This window comes from Aythya ferina (genome assembly GCF_964211825.1).
Source record: "Aythya ferina genome assembly, chromosome: 12".
NCBI classification, from domain to species: domain Eukaryota; kingdom Metazoa; phylum Chordata; class Aves; order Anseriformes; family Anatidae; genus Aythya; species Aythya ferina.
This window is the reverse complement of record NC_140308.1, coordinates 15937762-15956372: the sequence shown is the minus strand read 5'-3', so window position 1 is coordinate 15956372 and position 18611 is coordinate 15937762. Positions and strand designations below refer to the sequence as shown.

At 35.9% G+C, this 18611-nt stretch overlaps 1 protein-coding gene across 13 annotated transcripts in view; it reads right to left on the bottom strand.

Moving 5' to 3' along the window:
* Positions 1-1074: 1074 nt before the first annotated feature.
* Positions 1075-18611, bottom strand: part of RPGRIP1L (RPGRIP1 like) — a 76746-nt gene continuing 59209 nt past the window's right edge. For 11 of the 13 annotated variants that reach the window (XM_084533332.1, XM_084533331.1, XM_084533327.1 and 8 more), the window contains 3 exons: positions 15277-15361; positions 7666-7799; positions 1427-3939 (listed from right to left, as the gene is read on the bottom strand). In XM_084533332.1, the coding sequence (XP_084389458.1) occupies positions 3836-3939; positions 7666-7799; positions 15277-15361 (323 nt within the window). In that variant the 3' untranslated portion in view covers positions 1427-3835. Of the gene's footprint in view, positions 3940-7665; positions 7800-15276; positions 15362-18611 lie in introns of all 13 variants that reach the window. The other 2 variants (XM_084533335.1, XR_014697169.1) reach the window with 2 other exon arrangements.

Here is an 18611-nt window from a genome sequence, read left to right as displayed (position 1 = left end):
TAGAATTTAAATTTTGTCAAAAATACCAAAAAGAAACTAACAAAGCACAGAGCAATACAGCTGTAGCATACTACACTAAAAGCAAGTTTTCATCACATACAGAATTATCAACTTGAATTTAGATTCTGTAGTTAATTTCATAGAGGCAAGATCATGCATTCAACTTGGTATTAGTTGCAGGATTTGTACCTACCTAGCCCAGTTACTAAGGTCTGTTTATAACACAAACAGTAATATTAGGTATTTCTTATAAAGAAGATCTATTACCTTTTGAAATATATCTCAAAAAAATGGACAAATCATTACCATCACCTGCATGGAAACCTCCCTATCTGCAGCATATTTCTCTAGCACTGAAACGTGCAAGTTTGTTGCACAATTATAAGTCTGAATTTGAATTATTTCTCAGTTCTGATACAAAACGTGAAAATTAAATTTAACAGCTGATATTTAGCTGACATCTTGGGTTATGCTAACTTATTATTATGTCTTGAAACAATAAGAAATGTTTTAAAACAGTATTATCAACATGAATATGGATCATCAGTTGTAGAAGTTTTATCACAGGCAAGTTATTATCCTGATTTTTTGTTGTCTTCTATCTACTCTTATATAACGTGATAAACTGAGACTTATTGTACAGCAAAACTGATTGAGTTCACACAGATGTTACCTTCTTTCATGATGTGCTTACTCTTATGATGTCCACTGCTAGGTTATGGGTTGTAACAAGTTACAAGCAACATGAAAAAGAGCAGGGTTAAGATAAATTTAGGTTTACATATCAGTAGACATACCTAGGACATATGAAGAATAGCACAGTAGAGAATATCACATAAGAATGTATCTCAGCAAAGCTGTAACAAATAATGGGAAAAAAAAAAAAAAAAAAAAACAAACCACAAAATGACAAAACAGATGGGAAATATACATCATCAGACCTTGCCCACGTCACTGTATGAAGAATTGTCGTTGCATCTTTACATCACTTTATACTTTAGAAAAAAAATTCTACTACCACAAACAGATAAATAAATAGCATCATGACAGTATTAGGCATTAATAAAGTCTCTCTTTAAAAATGCAAAAAGGAATGTGTTTATTAACATCTCGTACAAAAAAGAAAAAAAAAAAAGATATTTTTTCTCCTTTGGCTAAACAGAACATAGATAGAATTTTTCTCTAAGCTACTTATAGCTAAAATCTGGACAAAACAGCACCAGATTACATTTCCTACTTTCCCTGTACGACATAGAATTTGGTCTTAAGGTACAAGATCATGTTGGAAATGCAGACTGCTTAACACAAGAACAAAACTTACTAGTACGTTTGCATGTTTATGTTGCATAAGATAATACAATCCATCTGTTGGAAAAATGCTCACTGAATATTATATATCTGGCTTAGCAATAAACATGAATAGAAATCAAGTTTTCATTTTTTTTATTTTTTATTTTGTTTTAAATCAAAACCTGGATAATAGTGAGACTTACAAAGAAATGTGCTCAGCAACCTGAGGCAAATTATGCATGGTAATGTTGGAGTCACTGAGAACAGTTAACACGATGTAACCAAATGTCAACTGGAATATTTTGCAGTAACTTACCAAAGAGGTCTGTGTTTAATGAATATACGAATGCTTGGTTTCTAAGTTTTCAGCTTCAGATGGCGAAGATTAAGTGCTAAGGGTGTTACTGTAAACGTTTAAGTGAGATGAACATCACCGATTTTCTAATTTTACCACATGGCTTATTTCAGAAGAAAACAAGCACCAGTTACATAGTTCTTCTGCAAGTCAGTAAACAGTCACACACAAAAAAAATCAAGACAATTTGCTTCTTTGTTTATGCGCAGGATATTTAGTTTGGTTTGCAAAGTATTAGAAGAATAATAAGAACCTCCTGGCAGAATACCGCAACTAAATTTCTAAAAAGCCACTCGGTTAATCTCAGTGTTGAATCTAGCTGTTTCAAATTATTGTAATGTATAATAACAGTCTTATTGACAATATAGATGCGCAGAGCCAAAAAAAGCTAGAAATAGTGGCCAAAACGATGAACTAAGAGCCAGCCCGAATGACAACAAACATCTGGCCATTAACTGAAGAATGGAGGGGTTTAGGAATGCAGCTGTCTGTGGTCTCCTCCAAGTTCCAGAGCCATGAAATACTGCGAGGATTGGTGAAAGCTGGATGAGAAGCACTACTCCTGAAGATAGTAGGTCCTAAAATGGAGTCAACAATCAGTTCATGGTGGAATTTCAAGATTTCTGTGGTCAGAATATATTCATTCCAATGGCCTCATAATGTACATCAACAAATTAATATTGTATGGATGTCATTTCAAAGCCTACTGAAGACGAAGAGCCATTACTGAAGCCATTAGAGCACAGATGGTTCAAACTATATGCAGATATTCATACTTGCATTTCTGCATTATAGCTACTTTTTTTTTCTCCTGTTGAACTGTAATGAATTGTCTCATAATCTATTCCATCTTCTTGCCATTAGCAGGCTTTGAATGTTCACAAATAGGAGCAAAGAACTCATTTTCCAGAGCTTTAATCACACAAAGAGGGAATGCCTAATTCTCTAAATGAAATGGTCTGTGATCACTGAAGCAGAGATTTAATATATCACGGCAAATTAGGTAGATTTTAATAAATTACTTATCTCTCTGAATACTTTACATATGCTTATAAAGAAACATAGCCTGTTTGCAAACAGTGGAAACCCACAGCCTATAAAACCCTTTGAAGAAAACGACAAATAAAAAAGTAAATTAAAAAATGAAATGTATTATATCCTCGTTCTCAAGAGACAATCCTTTTGCAGCACTGATTCACAGCTCCATTAAAAATATCAATTAAATCCTTCATTGAGATTGGTTAAAAGCTATAAAATTAACTTTCCAAGCTAGACACTGGTTATTCAGATACAACAATTCACTGTATGTTTGATATAAGTTCTAAAAGTGACAGAAAACAAACGAAAACGCAGTTGCCTGTCCCCACAGCTCAAACTATGTGAAGCAAAATCTGATACTTTATGGCTTCTTTTTGTGCTTTGACAGATGTTGGCTGAAAGTAAATCTTTTACTGTATAGAAAAATGATTGTGCCTGCCCTTCCCCCTACTTCAAATCATGATAATCATAAACAGCTGATTATAATGTTAGTAGAAGGGCAAAAGTTATTTAAAAAAGGTTGCAGTAATTTAATAAGTCCTGCAACTAGCCTCATTTTTTATATTTAATTGATAGGAACTGCATGCATCAAAGAAAACACATACTGAGATTTAATGTGCATAAAATGGATATTAGCATTTTAAAGAGGCAGATTAACACATTAATCCAAGTAATTTTCATATATTGCTTTTAATAAAATCTTCACAGTATAAAATTCTTAATGAGGCTAATCACAGGCATTCCATTTAGTGGGGTGATTAGGGATAACATAAAAGTATTTTTAATCAGTTTTCTGAGGCTTATGGTTTTTTTATTAAAAATTAAAAATTTGACTTGCATTTTTATTACTGTTTTATGTAGGAAAAAATGTTGAAAATGCAAATAAAGCACATCATTCAATCATGTAGGTATTAATTATTTACAAGACGTTGTCCATTGTGGAGAGATACTTAGCCTTAGGGGGGAAATATAAAAACAAACAGACTGAAAAGTATACAAAACTTTACAACTACAAATCAAGAGTCCTTTTCGTATAAATTATACATTAAATATACTGTACGAATTACAAAGATCTCATCTTTGAAGCACTATCAAGCATGTATTTACACTGGGAGAAGGAACTTCTGTAGGCAAACTTCCCTTTCATGCCTCCTAGTCATCTTTGCATTCCTCATAGACTGAACGCAGTGCATGGAGGGCTTCCACTGTTACTTTGAGCTTTCCAATTACTGCACTATCATCTTCTGCATCAAAAACTAGAAAGGAAACATCAGAAAACAGCATTAGTTAGTTTCATTAAAGGCTTTGGTTTTGTTCTGATAATTTTGCTCAGGATTTGGACAGATGAAAAGGCACCTAGCATATGCTTAAAAAAGGAAAAAAAAATAGCCTCCAGTTCTGGCACTCAGCCCTACATGATTTTGAGAAAGACCTCAGACAGTTTTCATATTAAATGTAGTGGATGGTGCTCAGCCCACTGGAAACTCAGCACTCTAAGAACTAGAAAGTACATCAGTAAAACTATTTTGAAGTAAAGAGAACTATCAGTATGAAAGCTGCCTATACAAATTGTTTATTTTTCATAATACATAAACAGATGTTCAGACTTCAGAATCTAAACTGTTAAAGACATGCATGTATGCTTATAAATACTAAGTAAAAAAATATACTAATGAATACATTTTGTACAGTGTATATATGACCAGGCCAAATTATTTGGTATTTCCCCTAGCCTAAACTATTTAACTACCTTCATTTTTGTTCATGCGTGTTTTAAAGTAGTATTTAAAAATTTTATTTTACAGAAATTAGCTAACATGATTTAAAATTGCTCTCTTCTACAGTATCTATGCAAGCCCTGAGGGCCATGTTCTCTGCTGCTTTGATTAAAAACATGCTGCTAACAGTCGAGAATGAGGTTCTTTCCCAGTTCTGCATAAAAAGTAATGAGGCTGCCTAACGTGACTCTAGGAGGAATTTGAATAAAAACAAATAATCTTGACAGCACGTCTCCTCAAAGCAAATTATACAGCAAAGAAATGGCAAGGTTATGTATTTATGAAATGGACTGGGATAAGTACTCTGGGAACTTGCAATGATAATGCATGCTTCAATGACTAGGCTGCTGGGACAGCTCAGAATAAGTTTGGGGAAACAAAAACCATCATTTACTTTGTTGACAGAGCTATTAGAGGACAGATGAGATGCTATTCTTACAGATCCAAACCATTTCACATATCCTTGAACAAATCATTCAGTGAACTGTCAGCTTAAAAAGCAAACTTCAGAGTGCATACATACATACATACATACATATATATATATATGTATGTATTTAACTTACAAGAACAGCAGGGTAACTACAGCTGATGATATCAGAAAATGATATTAATTCATTTTTTTTCTGTTTTAATATTGTCATGTTATCTCTGAGGCATATATATATATCATATGCCTTTGTATAAGCTCCTTTACATCCAGCTTCTTGCTTTGTTAGCCTTCTAACTGCTTCAAGTTTCATATAGGCCACTTCCACCCAATTAACAATAAAAAGAACAAGATATGAACAAGGTCTATGTTTGCAGTCCTCAAAAAGAATGAAAGAAGTTTAGGGTACCTAACTTTTAAGAATGATTGGAATGTCAGCAGACTAAGTCTCCTCCATCTAGGTATATTCTTTTGCCCTCAAAGCAATATCCACTTCTGAAAATGTGTATAGTATTATTTAAGAATGCCATTTATTGTGCCACTACACAGAATTGAAATCTGGGTATAAAAGCATCCAGATCTTAAGAACAGGTCTTTTTACAATGATTTCATTCAAGTAAATGGATCAATATAGTCTACTTTTGCCATTATGTGATATATTGTTATGTAAAATTCATTTTAATTATCTGAATGCTCTAACTATAAGAAAATATGCTTATGGATGCAATAAAAAAAAATCTAAACTGCACAGTGAAAAACAAATACCAATATATACAAATCACCTGCCAATTATCCTTTGTGTTTAGTACCTCTTTGGCAACGTTATACATTATCTTTCTCATATGGATTTTGGGAAACAGAATATCCTAACCTACCATTTATTATTGATAGTAACTGTCAAGCATGAGTGTCTGCTCTTCAATTAACAGACAACACAAAGTTTGGTTTATTCCAGACAGGGGATTTCTAGTGTAGTGAAAAAGAAGCCAACAGTTTTTGTTTGCCTTTTTTGTTTTCCCTTTTTTAAAAAAAAAATCCTCTATATAATTTGTAAGCTTTAGTAGATTCTTACTGAGAAACAAATCTAGCATTTGCAGTGATGGGAAGAAGTGTGGGTAGGAATAAGAGTAAATGTATTTCTATCTGCTACTGTTATCACTTTCATAGGTACAACATACATAAGGAAAAAACAAGTTTGAATATCTTCTGATTAGGGGAAGAAATGATCCTCACTATCCCAAAGCAGCTGGCGTTACATAATAATGATTACCTAGAACAACTAATACTAAACAACTGTATCTTCTGTCTTCATAATCATCTCAGATGACAATTAGGAGTTCTAAGAGTTGCGTGAAAGGTGACTTTCAAGGGTACAAAATTAATTTACATCACTAATCAATCTTATCAAATGCGAATTATGACAAACAGGCCATAAAATCCAGAACACAAACAATTTTCCATAGCTGTGAAATACCTTTTTGGAAGAGATGTGCTTTTGAATATCTACTTGGAGAAAAATTATTGGTGGAGAAAAGATGAAGTGGTTCAGCCACAGTAAGAACTGCATCAAATCTGTCTATTATTTTTCCAGGGTACAGAAATTTGATTCTTAGAATTTTCTTTATCATGTTCCCGGAATTTCAATGCGTACTTTCGGTAATTTAGCTACAGCAAGGATGTAAATCATGCAGGATAACAGGAACGGATAAGAAAGCCTATTTCTTTCCCTCACCATTCAGCTCCCCATCACTCAAGGTATGGTAATTAGGCACAACAGTAGGAGTAGCAAGGCCACATTAGTGTGGTATTTGACTGGGGCTAACCTATAATTCCTGCTGTCACAAAGAATACCTTGCAAACATGGGCACACTGCCTCTAGGAATCATGTTGGCTCACCTTTATAGGAGAGTAACCTGTTGCTTTTTTTTTTTTTTTTTTTTTTTAAACAAATATACTCTCAGCTTATTCTTTACTTAGCTTTACCACAATGGGGAAGGAGGATGGAGTGGAACAGGTAAGGATGAAAATGCATACTTGATAATCCTGTCCCTGCTACGTTGGGGGTGAGGAAAGGCTAAGCCAGGAGGATAGTTTTGCTAGCTGTCTATTAAAGGACCAAATAACCTTCTCTAGTCTTCTTATCTGCTTTATAAAGACGTTATCACAAAACAGAGGAAATGGAAGATTCAACACCTCCTACTTGCCTCAACATGCTTTAATAAATCACAGTGAAAGTTCAGTCATGGTTTGTTACAGAATAATGCTTACTAAACTGACAGACCTAACAAAAGTCACCGGTATTTCATTTTGCCTCAAATATGTTTGATATGGAAGATGCAATCTTGAGGTACTCTGGGGATCATAAAATTACTTTCAACAAGATAAAGACATTAGCAATACAGAATTATTGACAGAAGTTTTAATAACAAAATAATACCTATTCACAGTCTTATTGGGTAAATATGATGTACAAAATAGAGAATCATAACAAGTAGACATGTCCTAAAAGTTCTTAGGTTTTATGAACTGATTATTATGAGCTGGGAATGCTGTTTTTTCTTCAAAGCACTTTTTAAGGAATAACAAAATTACACAGTTTTTGAAGACTTCTTCAGACAAATGTGGAGGCCATTAGAGGCCATGGAGGCCATTAAAGAAATTCTTGTTCAAAGTCAAACAACTACTTACACAGCAAAGCTTGCAGAGACAAGCAGAAATTGAACAAATAATTGGTGGTTATGGAAGGTTACAACAAATTAGCCTCTAAAACTTACCATCAATATCTTGCTCAATGACGTCCCTTTCCTTCTGGAATATCTCTCTCAAACTGACATAAGCAAACCCAATATCTTCACATTCAAGATCCTGTTCATCTTCTGGGGGATCGGTAACCACTGTAAACAGTAGACTAAACATAAGAAAAGATATATTTACATTCAGAAAGAGTTGAAAAGTATCACAAAAACACATTAGAAAGGCAAAAAACAAACAAACAAACAAAAAAATGAACTATTTTTACCAGATAAGCATAAACCAGATCTCTATTACTGATGTGCAACATTTTCCAAGAAAACAATAGTTTGGGAACCTTTTTTTTTCAAAATCTTCCCTCCTTCTTTAGCATTATTTATCAATACTAGAAGAACAGATAGAAGGACAGAGAATAGTCTAAGGATGAAAGATTTTTTTCACATTTCAAACTCGTAGCTCAGCTATTGAATAAAATTTTCAAGTCACTTAATTTCTTTACATCTTCCTCTGTTCATTAAATCAAGATTGTACCTATGTGCTTTTAGGAAAATTCATTTATAATCATTTTAAAGTAGTGATAGCTTTTCTGTGTTTTTTGTTTGTTTGTTTTTAGATTGTTGACCTTGCCATGCATTAGATGTGAACAATTAAATGGCAAAAATATTCATTTTAGATTAAACATTACGTTTTGTTGGTTAAAACCTTTGACAGCAAAACTTGTAAGAAAAGTTCAATTACTTTCATTTAGTCATAAAATGGACCTGTATGATTGTTTGGGCTTGGATACAGAACATACTTATGAAGTAAAACTTTTCATTTGTCCCCAGTTAGGGTACTTCTGTTTGCAAAGCAAGCTTGGAACACGTTGGATTATTTTTGGACTGGACTAAACTAGACTGAAGATGTGCTCCAGGAGTACCCCTAATGCGCTGCACTGAAAATAGACACTCAGTCAATGGGATCAATTTGGAGTATTCTGAATTCTGAAAATCATCCTAAGAACTATGTACTTTGAATATCAGACCATTAGCAACAACTGCTTTGCTCTAGAGATTCTCTGTCTCCCACTGGTCCACACTACTTGATTATGCAGACCCAGTAAATTCTAAGCCATGCATTTTCTTGTCTTCATAATGAGTGGTGTGAGAGACATAAGTATTTAAGACAAACCATATCTAACATTTCCCTGCTATCAGAAATACTAACCATATTTAATGAAGTATTTCCAAACACCATAACACCATGTGCAAAGTATTTAGCTGAAAGTCACTGCGAGTTTTCACACATCATTAAGACACTTGTCAAGAACACTGTTCAAGTCCAGAACACATTCTACAAAACCGAACAGGAACCTAAAGGCAGTTCTCTCAAAATAGTACCTTTCTAATACTGTATCATGCATTCCCTGTTTCAAGTTGTACCTTACACTGCCATTTGTCCTGTAGTCATTCTCTCCGACCAATACACCTCCTATTTTACCTTAATTGTTCCATTATGAATTATGAATGGATGTTCTCTGGATACCCAGTACCCTGAGCTGGTGGAAGGGGATGGGGAGCAGGATGTGGCCCTCATTATCCATGAAGAACTGGTTGGTGACCTACTACGGCACTTAGATGTGCACAAGTCGATGGGGCCAGATGGGATCCACCCAAGGGTACTGAGGGAACTGGCAGAGGAGCTGGCCAAGCCGCTGTCCATCATTTATCAACAGTCCTGGCTATCGGGGGAGGTCCCAATCGACTGGCGGCTAGCAAACGTGACGCCCATCTACAAGAAGGGCCGGAGGGCAGACCCAGGAAACTACAGGCCTGTCAGTTTGACCTCAGTGCCAGGAAAGCTCATGGAGCAGATCCTCCTGAGAGTCATCATGCAGCACTTGAAGGGGAAGCAGGCGATCAGGCCCAGTCAGCATGGGTTTATGAAAGGCAGGTCATGCCTGACGAACCTGATCTCCTTCTATGACAGAGTGACGCGCTGGGTGGATGAGGGAAAGGCTGTGGATGTGGTCTACCTTGACTTCAGCAAGGCTTTTGACACCGTCTCCCACAGCATTCTCCTCAAGAAACTGGCTGCTCTTGGCTTGGACTGGCGCACGCTTCGTTGGGTTAGAAACTGGCTGGATAGCCGGGCCCAAAGAGTCGTGGTGAATGGAGCCAAGTCCAGTTGGAGGCCAGTCACTAGTGGCGTCCCCCAGGGCTCGGTGCTGGGGCCGGTCCTCTTTAATATCTTCATCGATGATCTGGACGAGGGCATCGAGTGCACCCTCAGTAAGTTCGCAGATGACACCAAGTTAGGTGCGTGTGTCGATCTGCTTGAGGGTAGGAAAGCTCTGCAGGAGGATCTGGATAAGCTGCACCGATGGGCTGAGGTCAACTGCATGAAGTTTAACAAGGCCAAGTGCCGGGTCCTGCACCTGGGGCGCAATAACCCCAAGCAGAGCTACAGGCTGGGAGAGGAATGGTTGGAAAGCTGCCAGGCAGAGAAGGACCTGGGAGTGATGGTGGACAGTCGGCTGAATATGAGCCAGCAGTGTGCTCAGGTGGCCAAGAAGGCCAACGGCATCCTGGCTTGTATTAGGAACAGCGTGACCAGCAGGGCTAGGGAGGTGATCGTCCCCCTGTACTCAGCTCTGGTGAGGCCGCACCTCGAGTACTGTGTTCAGTTTTGGGCCCCTCGCTACAAGAAGGACATCGAGGTGCTTGAGCGGGTGCAGAGAAGGGCGACGAAGCTGGTGAGGGGCCTGGAGAACAAGTCCTACGAGGAGCGGCTGAGGGAGCTGGGCTTGTTCAGCCTGGAGAAGAGGAGGCTCAGGGGCGACCTTATTGCTCTTTACAGATACCTTAAAGGAGGCTGTAGAGAGGTGGGGGTTGGCCTGTTCTCCCACGTGCCTGGTGACAGGACGAGGGGGAATGGGCTTAAGTTGAGCCAGGGGAGTTTTAGGTTAGATGTTAGGAAGAACTTCTTTACAGAAAGGGTTGTGAGGCATTGGAACAGGCTGCCCAGGGAAGTGGTGGAGTCACCATCCCTGGAAGTCTTCAAAAGACGCTTAGATGTAGAGCTTAGGGATATGGTTTAGTGGAGGGCTGTTAGCGTTAGGTTGGAGGTTGGACTCGATGACCTTGAGGTCTCTTCCAACCTAGAAAATTCTGTGATTCTGTGATTATTGTTTTACACTTTAGACAACAATCAAACAGAACTAGCCACGAGTACAGCCTGGACACAAAAGCCGTCGTCTATTTATCATCCTGTTTAAATGCAAGCCTGTTTGTTGATCCCAAACATCTAAGTTGATCCCAACAACTATATAAAATATTTGCATTTCTTCTGCGAACTTAAATTACACTCATTGTACTCAAGTATAGTTTTACTGTTAAACATATAATTACAGTATTGTGCTGGAGCTGACTTGAGTTAGTGGCTTGTGCTGGGGCCAAAAGCACTGAGACTGACAAAATGACAGGAATTCTGATTTAACTACTTTTTTGGTATGTCTTGGCAATATTACTAAAACAGTGAATGCCTGTGAGATTTACAACCTAAAAATGTTCCAATAAGCACAATTCCAAAGGAGTAACAATCAAACTGCACAAAATCCAAGCCTATGGGAAAGACTATCTCAGACAAATTATAATCAAATCCTCCTAAAAGCCTTTAAGTATAGTAACAATGACTGCAATCTGCTTTTATAGCATTTTGGTTTTGTTCTGGCTTTTACTAAAAATATTTATTATTTTGATTATTAAATACTTGTTTATGGCTAAAAGCTGACATCTGTTGAAAGTAAATGTTGTTTTAAAAAAAGGTTCTAGAAACAAAAGAAAAAAAAGAAAAATATCACAGCTATTTCCAACAGCAGGTGGCTTGACGGAGTATAATGGATCTAACTTAAGATTTTTGGCACAGAGCTAAGGATGAGCATAAGTGCCAAAACTCAATCAAAATGGAAGAATTAATGAAGTGTTCAAGATAACTATTAAATGAAATAAAAACAAGTTAAAATTGTAACAAAGCCTGATAAAACTGTTGGGATCTGGGAACGGATCTATTCTGTTCTAATTCAGTGTCAATGTTGTATCAAATTAATGGGAGAAAACAGCTAGGCAATGATAAATAGGGGAAATAGTGCTGGATTAATTTTCATCTTTTAAGTGTACCAAATGAAAAATAATAATTGCTTCAACCTTAAAAATACGTTTTACAATGCAGCAGAAAAACCTGAAACAAACATTGTTATGATAGCACTTAAAGGTGTTATCACCAGCAGGTAATTTTGAATGCCTGGGAGAAGATGTGATGTTGGCAGATTTTGGTTCCAATTCTTTACTCAGATCAGCCATTTTTAAGCAGCAAGGAGAAATCCTTGCATATAATATATTAATGTGAAGCTAACACTGTATGTGTGTTCTATACTCTTATGATATGGATGTGTAGCTTTAACTTCTTTGGTGAACAATGACTTCATACAGTCAGTTTCTTGGTGCAGAAATCATTTCCTACCAAGAAACAATACACCTGTCAGGCTCAGCCTGGAAACCTCTCGCACAAACCTGTTCACTCTTGTTATCACAGCAGGGTGACTGTTATAAGAATGGATTCTTCCATTCTTCACACACGTCTCTTTTGACACTTGTCAGATGAGTATGTACTATATCACCAGGTCTGCAAGTACTGCAAGTATCATCTGGCATGAGGAATCAGGTACGTTTCTCTGTATGACCCAAATTTCCACACTCTTAAAATGCTGAAAGGTAACAGATGAACACAAACTGGGCAAACCATAAATGCAATTGAGTTCCAGTTATCTTAAATGGACTGGCTCAAATGCCTCCTTTTACTACCTGATTTAAAGACTTTAACATGGAAGTACATTAGGCTAAGATGATAAAAGAACAACAAAAAAATACTAATTTTGTACCATCCCATTCATTTTCACAAGGTTTTACAAGTACTATTAAGTATAGCTTTCTAACATAAAAAAGGAATATAAACTGAATCTCTATAATACAACAGCAGAAACAAAACATAAAGGCTACCCTTGTCACACAGCAGAGCTATAAGAAAAAGCAAGTGTTCTGACAAAATTTCCATAGTAATGATAAAGACATCGCCTGTCTGAAAATGTAGACAAAAACAAAGACGCTTGTCAAAAAAGAAGAGGCATCTTTGTGCTATGCAACAATTACCAACCTAAAAAGGATTTCAAGAGTCCTCCATGTCTCCTACCATCTCATGCTCATGTATTTTAGACTTTATATCATTCTATTTAGCACTGTATTTTCTTGATTATTTATACTGCTGAAAACACAAAGTGTTAAATACTGAATATTCTTGCATTTCCTGCCAATAAAGCCATTTATTCCAATATGGAACTAAAATCAACATTAAAAAACAACAACAACAAAAATCATGATTATTCCACACGATATACAATTGAAAAAAAAAAAGCAACTTCTTTTTAAGAAAATTTATCTTTTAATTTACAGTAAACCACACTCCCAATAAATAAACATACTTTCCCATATAAATGCCACATCAATATACATTTATTTGTTTGTAAGTATAAAGTTAAAGAATATAAAGCTGTGAAATTCATTATTCTCATGGTCTAACTGGTCCCCAATTCAATTATAGGACTATCACCTGGAGTTCTGGCTTAGCAGTAATTTTATTTATTCTATTCAAATTTTTCTTTTAACACTTGAGAATATTCATTTGTTTCAAAGGATATCCTTCAACATGACTCTGCTTTTGGAATAAAAAACATAGCAAACAAGGTACCTGTGTTTGTTCCAATATGGAATTAATCTTTATGAGTATCATTTCTAACAACATTTGTGACAAAAAAAAAAAAAAAAAAAAGTTCACCTGAAAACTTAAACACATAATACACTGACTTTGCTCCTATAATCTGGCACTGTACAAACACCAACAGAGTGTCAGGCTAACCCATGTGCAGACAATTTTCAATGATATTTATATCCTTGATAATTTGGTCTCCTGATCTTTAAAGCATTAGTTTAGTTCAGTTCCTGTTTCAGCTGAAAAAGCTCTGATACTAGTTTGTAAGGCCTGTGATAGAAAACATGTGCTGAAGATAGAACTAGGCCAGGTTTAAAAACGCACAGAGCTGAAAACGTTTGGTGTAAAAGAATCTTTCCATAAGTTTTGTTTCTTGGTGGTCCTCGTGCTAGGCTAAGGCAGGGAACTGGACTACTGATGAACCTCCTGCCTCGCTGTTCAGTCGACACCAAATCGAAACTTCACCACAGAACAGTTTGTTCCACGTGACAACAAAGAAAACAACCGACCTTGTAACAACATTATATGATGGTGAAAATAAAAGATGAATGCTTCTGCTCTGGAGAAAAAGCTTGCTGCTGTTACTTATTTCATACTAAAAATTAACTTTTCAATAGAACATATCTACATTAGATCTGGTGAATATTTAGTATAGATACCTAAGTATTTATTGGTGAAATTGCAACCTACAGACTAGCTAGTTTCCTTCACTAAATTATCCCCAAGGGGAAGAAAAAAAAAAAAAGAGAAAAAAAAGAGTATTTTATCTTCAGTATCATTAAATTCTTAATATAGCATTTTCCCATTCTGTATGGTAAAGCAAATATTTTGCTTCACCAAAATATTTTGCTTTTTTTAAAGAATGAAGACTTTTTTTTAATATTTATCTCAACCTCAGAATGCTTTGGTGCGATATTTCCTATTCCCACAAAGCTCATTTCACAGTTTTCCCTGCTACATCTTGGTAAAATCTGTTAACAGGCCAAGGAACAGAACTCAACTTTAGAAGGGAAATAGAATGAAGATGGACCAGTCTGCCCTACTGCAGAGTGAATCTGTGTCTGGTGAATAAACAAGTATTTTAAAACAAAAACAAGTAACACCTATACTTCAAGCACAGTCAGAATGTATTCTCCTCTTCTGCAAATAAAATCAACCTTTAAATTAATAATAGTCCCATTTTTATTAAGATTGACCTTCAAGAGTAAACAGAATCAGCATTTGTTATTCATGTGTTCAAAGGAATGTGCATCCTATCTCAATCAAAAAATCTGAATAAACAAGCTTATTATTACGAGCTCAGACTAGACCAATCCATACTCTTTCTCATAAGTATAAATACAATAGCTGACTACTAAATCAATTTTTATATAGGTTCAATTTATATACAAGGCTTCTGGAAATTCCAGAGCTAAGGAATACTTTCTGAAGCTTTTATACTTTTAGTTCTTCGAATTCAGAAAGCAAAAGACGTATTACTGTGATAGATGTGCTTTAAAAGTTCATCATTGATAGAATGCTGAAGACAGAATCTCTCTTTTGTGAAACATGACTTAACAAAAAACAAAACACAGCACTAAAACAACATTAAGAGAGATAGCAACGTTCCACGTCACACAAACCTATTCAGGGAAGAAACGATTATCAATCACCACATCAGAACATAGGTATAATTCCCAACTGAAACAAAATTCTCTCTTGTTCGTTAGTTACGTATTAACTTCTCTTGGGTATTTCCTCAATACAGTCAAAGAACAAGGCAAGCCAAATGGCAAAACGTAAAGCATTCTTTACAAAGACCTTTTATGGAGTTTTTCAGCACTAATATGTACCTGTCAGCGTTTAGATCTGGTTTTTGAAGTATAGACTTGAGATACTCTCTTCTTGCACGATTGTTTGCCTTATCCACATGTATCACTGCAAAGCAAATTGGAATTAATATAATTAGTTACCGCCTGTTTTTCATCTTCCAGGAGAAAAAGCGTGAAGAAAAGAACAAAGAAAAATAAACATTTCATTCCCTTGTCTTTCCTAAGGAAAAGCAACAACGCTAGAATCAAATTTGAAAGGTCATGTGATCTAATGGCATGTCACCGGCGGTTCTATGTGCACGCTGTCAGAAAAGATACAAGCAGCATCTAAGCATGCCACATAGCTGTCATTTTCTGTTAATGGCAATAGCAGTCATGATTTTAAAAGCCAGTGGTCTTTACTGCTTTGTATTTGAAGGGATTTAGCGCATTTTCTTCCACTGAGGAAGCTAGTGATAATGATAATGTATGGCAGAATGCTTGTCCTTTTTGACAGCCTCAGTAATTTAATCCTCCTTTCCTGCCACAATATTTCAATAAGAGAAACAACTAGACCAATGGACGGAAGAAAATCCACAGACCAGGGAGTGTGTGCAAATGCTCTAAAAGCCTCTTATTGTTTTAATTTAAAATAAAAACAAGAGACCCAGCGTTTAATTTTTGTACCATTAATATAACCTAGAGTGAAAAATAGTCTAGATTTGGACAAACAATAAAATAATACGAAACAGGGTTTTAGGAAATTTGTTACAACGTTTTTTTGGGAATCTTGTATTAAGAAAGTCACTTCTTTTTCACACATGGTATCAGCCTACAAGTATTAGAAGAACTTAAACTACTGTGAAGGACTACAAAAAAATTCTGGATGTGAACAACAACGTTAAAGGAATTACACATTTTTGTTTTTTAAAAAGAAGTTAGAAACATAGCTGAAAAAAAAAATAATACTAGGACAGAAATATAACTTTCTGGGAAATAAGCATAGCTCCTAGGAACATTTTGCATTTATTTTAGAGAACAGGAGTAGCAGCTAGAAATTTGGCTCTCTTTAAATTCCAGCATCTTTATTCCTACCATGGCTCACTCTGTCACTGCAGGAAAAAAAATATGACAATCTCCACCTTTCCTTCACTCTGCACATCGTGTTGAGGGTTCTTTTCCTTTGTGCTGACAGAATCTGTTATGAATTTCATACCCTCCTCTACTATCCAAAGTAAACTTATCCGTATAAACAGAAGTTATTACCAGCAAGGATCAGGGAGTATTGGAATATAGGCATATAATATAGAGATAAGAAGGCTCAAATTAACTCCTTGCAAAGGGATTTATTGGTGGTCATATCCCTATCAAAGTCCTTCTAGGAAGCACATCATGCAGAGCCACTGTTCTTCCCATTTGCCTAAAGCTCCTCAACTCTTGCCTGGCCAGCAGAACCGCTACTAGAAATCAGCACTTTCAGACAACAGCCAGGATCTGAATCACTCAATGGAAGGAACCTTTTTTTCTAACACCTTTTTCCCTACTAGCAGAAAGCAAAGCAATGGTGTTCCATCTTGGGATCCTTAATTTCCACCCACAACACTGTTACTTTCTTGGACAGGTTAAAAAAAAGCTATTACTGCCATCTGCTTTTCTTTTGGGTATGTGGATGACTTTCCACATGTGCTCCTCTCATGGCCAAGTCCTCCTGGGGCCACCACAGGAAGTGATGGGGAGGCAGCAGGGAGACAGATGGACAGCCAGAGAACTTCAAAGGAGCTGTCACATCCACAGACTCTTCCCTTCCCCATAAGCATTCCAACTGGAACTTCCTAAGTTTACTAATTGTGTATCTAAAACAATTTTACATGGAAGTCTATTTACAAACCTAAAGAATTTGAATTCACTTCAGTCAGTGGAAAAATTCATACTAGCAAGTAAAACATTCAGCACAAGAACTCCATTCAAATCAGGAAAAATGATTAACTGCAGTGAAAAGAAACTTACATTTTTAGATAACGATGAATAACATACTTTCATATCACCCCTAACTACTGCTTATAACACTGAATAATAACACTGCTCCAAGGCGTGGAACATCTCATATTTCTATCCAATTAATTGCAAAAATCATCCAAAATTAACTTGTGACAGTTTGCATCTAAAATTATAATTTTTAAATTTGTCCTGAAGAAGCATTAAAACCTGAAAGATTGGAATGCCCCTGAACCTTGTTAAAAGCCACTGCAATTCTAAACATTAACATAGCTGGCTGTGTTACAACATACTTTTTTCATAATTCACTTTCTAACAGAACTAAATGAGTCTGTTTTGAAGCAGAGGTTCATTACAATGATGGAAAAACAATGTCTCATACTGTGTTGAGCCTTAATGGAGAACAAGAATAAACACCAAGAAGTATGACTATGTTTCTGATACCAGGCCTTTCATTTGAATTATTCTGAAGAAACCAGCCATTTTTTAAGGGTATGGAACTTCAGAAATTTATTTTCAATGAAAATAAAACCCATCATCTTCCTCCCCACCTTCCCTACTCCCTTTGGTGAAATTGTACTTTGGGCTGTCCAAGTAACCACCTGTTCACTGAGAAAGTTGTCTGATTAAGGAACTCAAAATCTTTGGAAGATTTCAGAAAATTTTCTTCTGCTGCTGTCTGTTCTCTAGAATCATTGCATACAGTAAAAATGGCACATCTTGCATCTTCTGTTACCTTCTAGTAGCTTTCCTGCCATCTCAGCATTTTTGTAGTTAAATCTTCATATTTAATAAAACATGAAAGCTTTTTCTTAACATTTATGAACTGTCCTTACCTTGTTAATTAACGTAATTGTGGCTTTTACAAGGAAAGTATTCCTTTTACTGAAATTGAGTCCAATATCAACAGATGCATTTATATGAGTGTAACTGAGCTTTGTTTTCCTGAAGCAACTGATGATTCCCAATGTTTCTCAGATGGCAAACTGCTATTACGTTCAATTTAAAGTTATCTATTGTGACATGACTGTAAGTATTTTCCAGCACACAATTTTAAAGTACGTTAAAAAATTAAAGTACGAACACATTGCTTATAATGATCTCTAACACTTCCTAACATCATACACAAATTAAATCCTATCAAAGATGTGAATCTTTATTTATTTATTTTAAAATAAATTACAGGACAGAATCATGGTGTAAGCACATTTTGGGAAGTTCCCCTTTTCTCTGAGTTCATGGGATTAGGGTGTTTGGGAGCATTCTTGGGTATTCTGATAACTCTTAACACCTCCTCTCCTCAAAAAGTCATAGTCAAAATAAGTAATTAATGTCAAATTACATACTCTAACCACTTGTGAAAAGGGAAATTCATAAGGTCT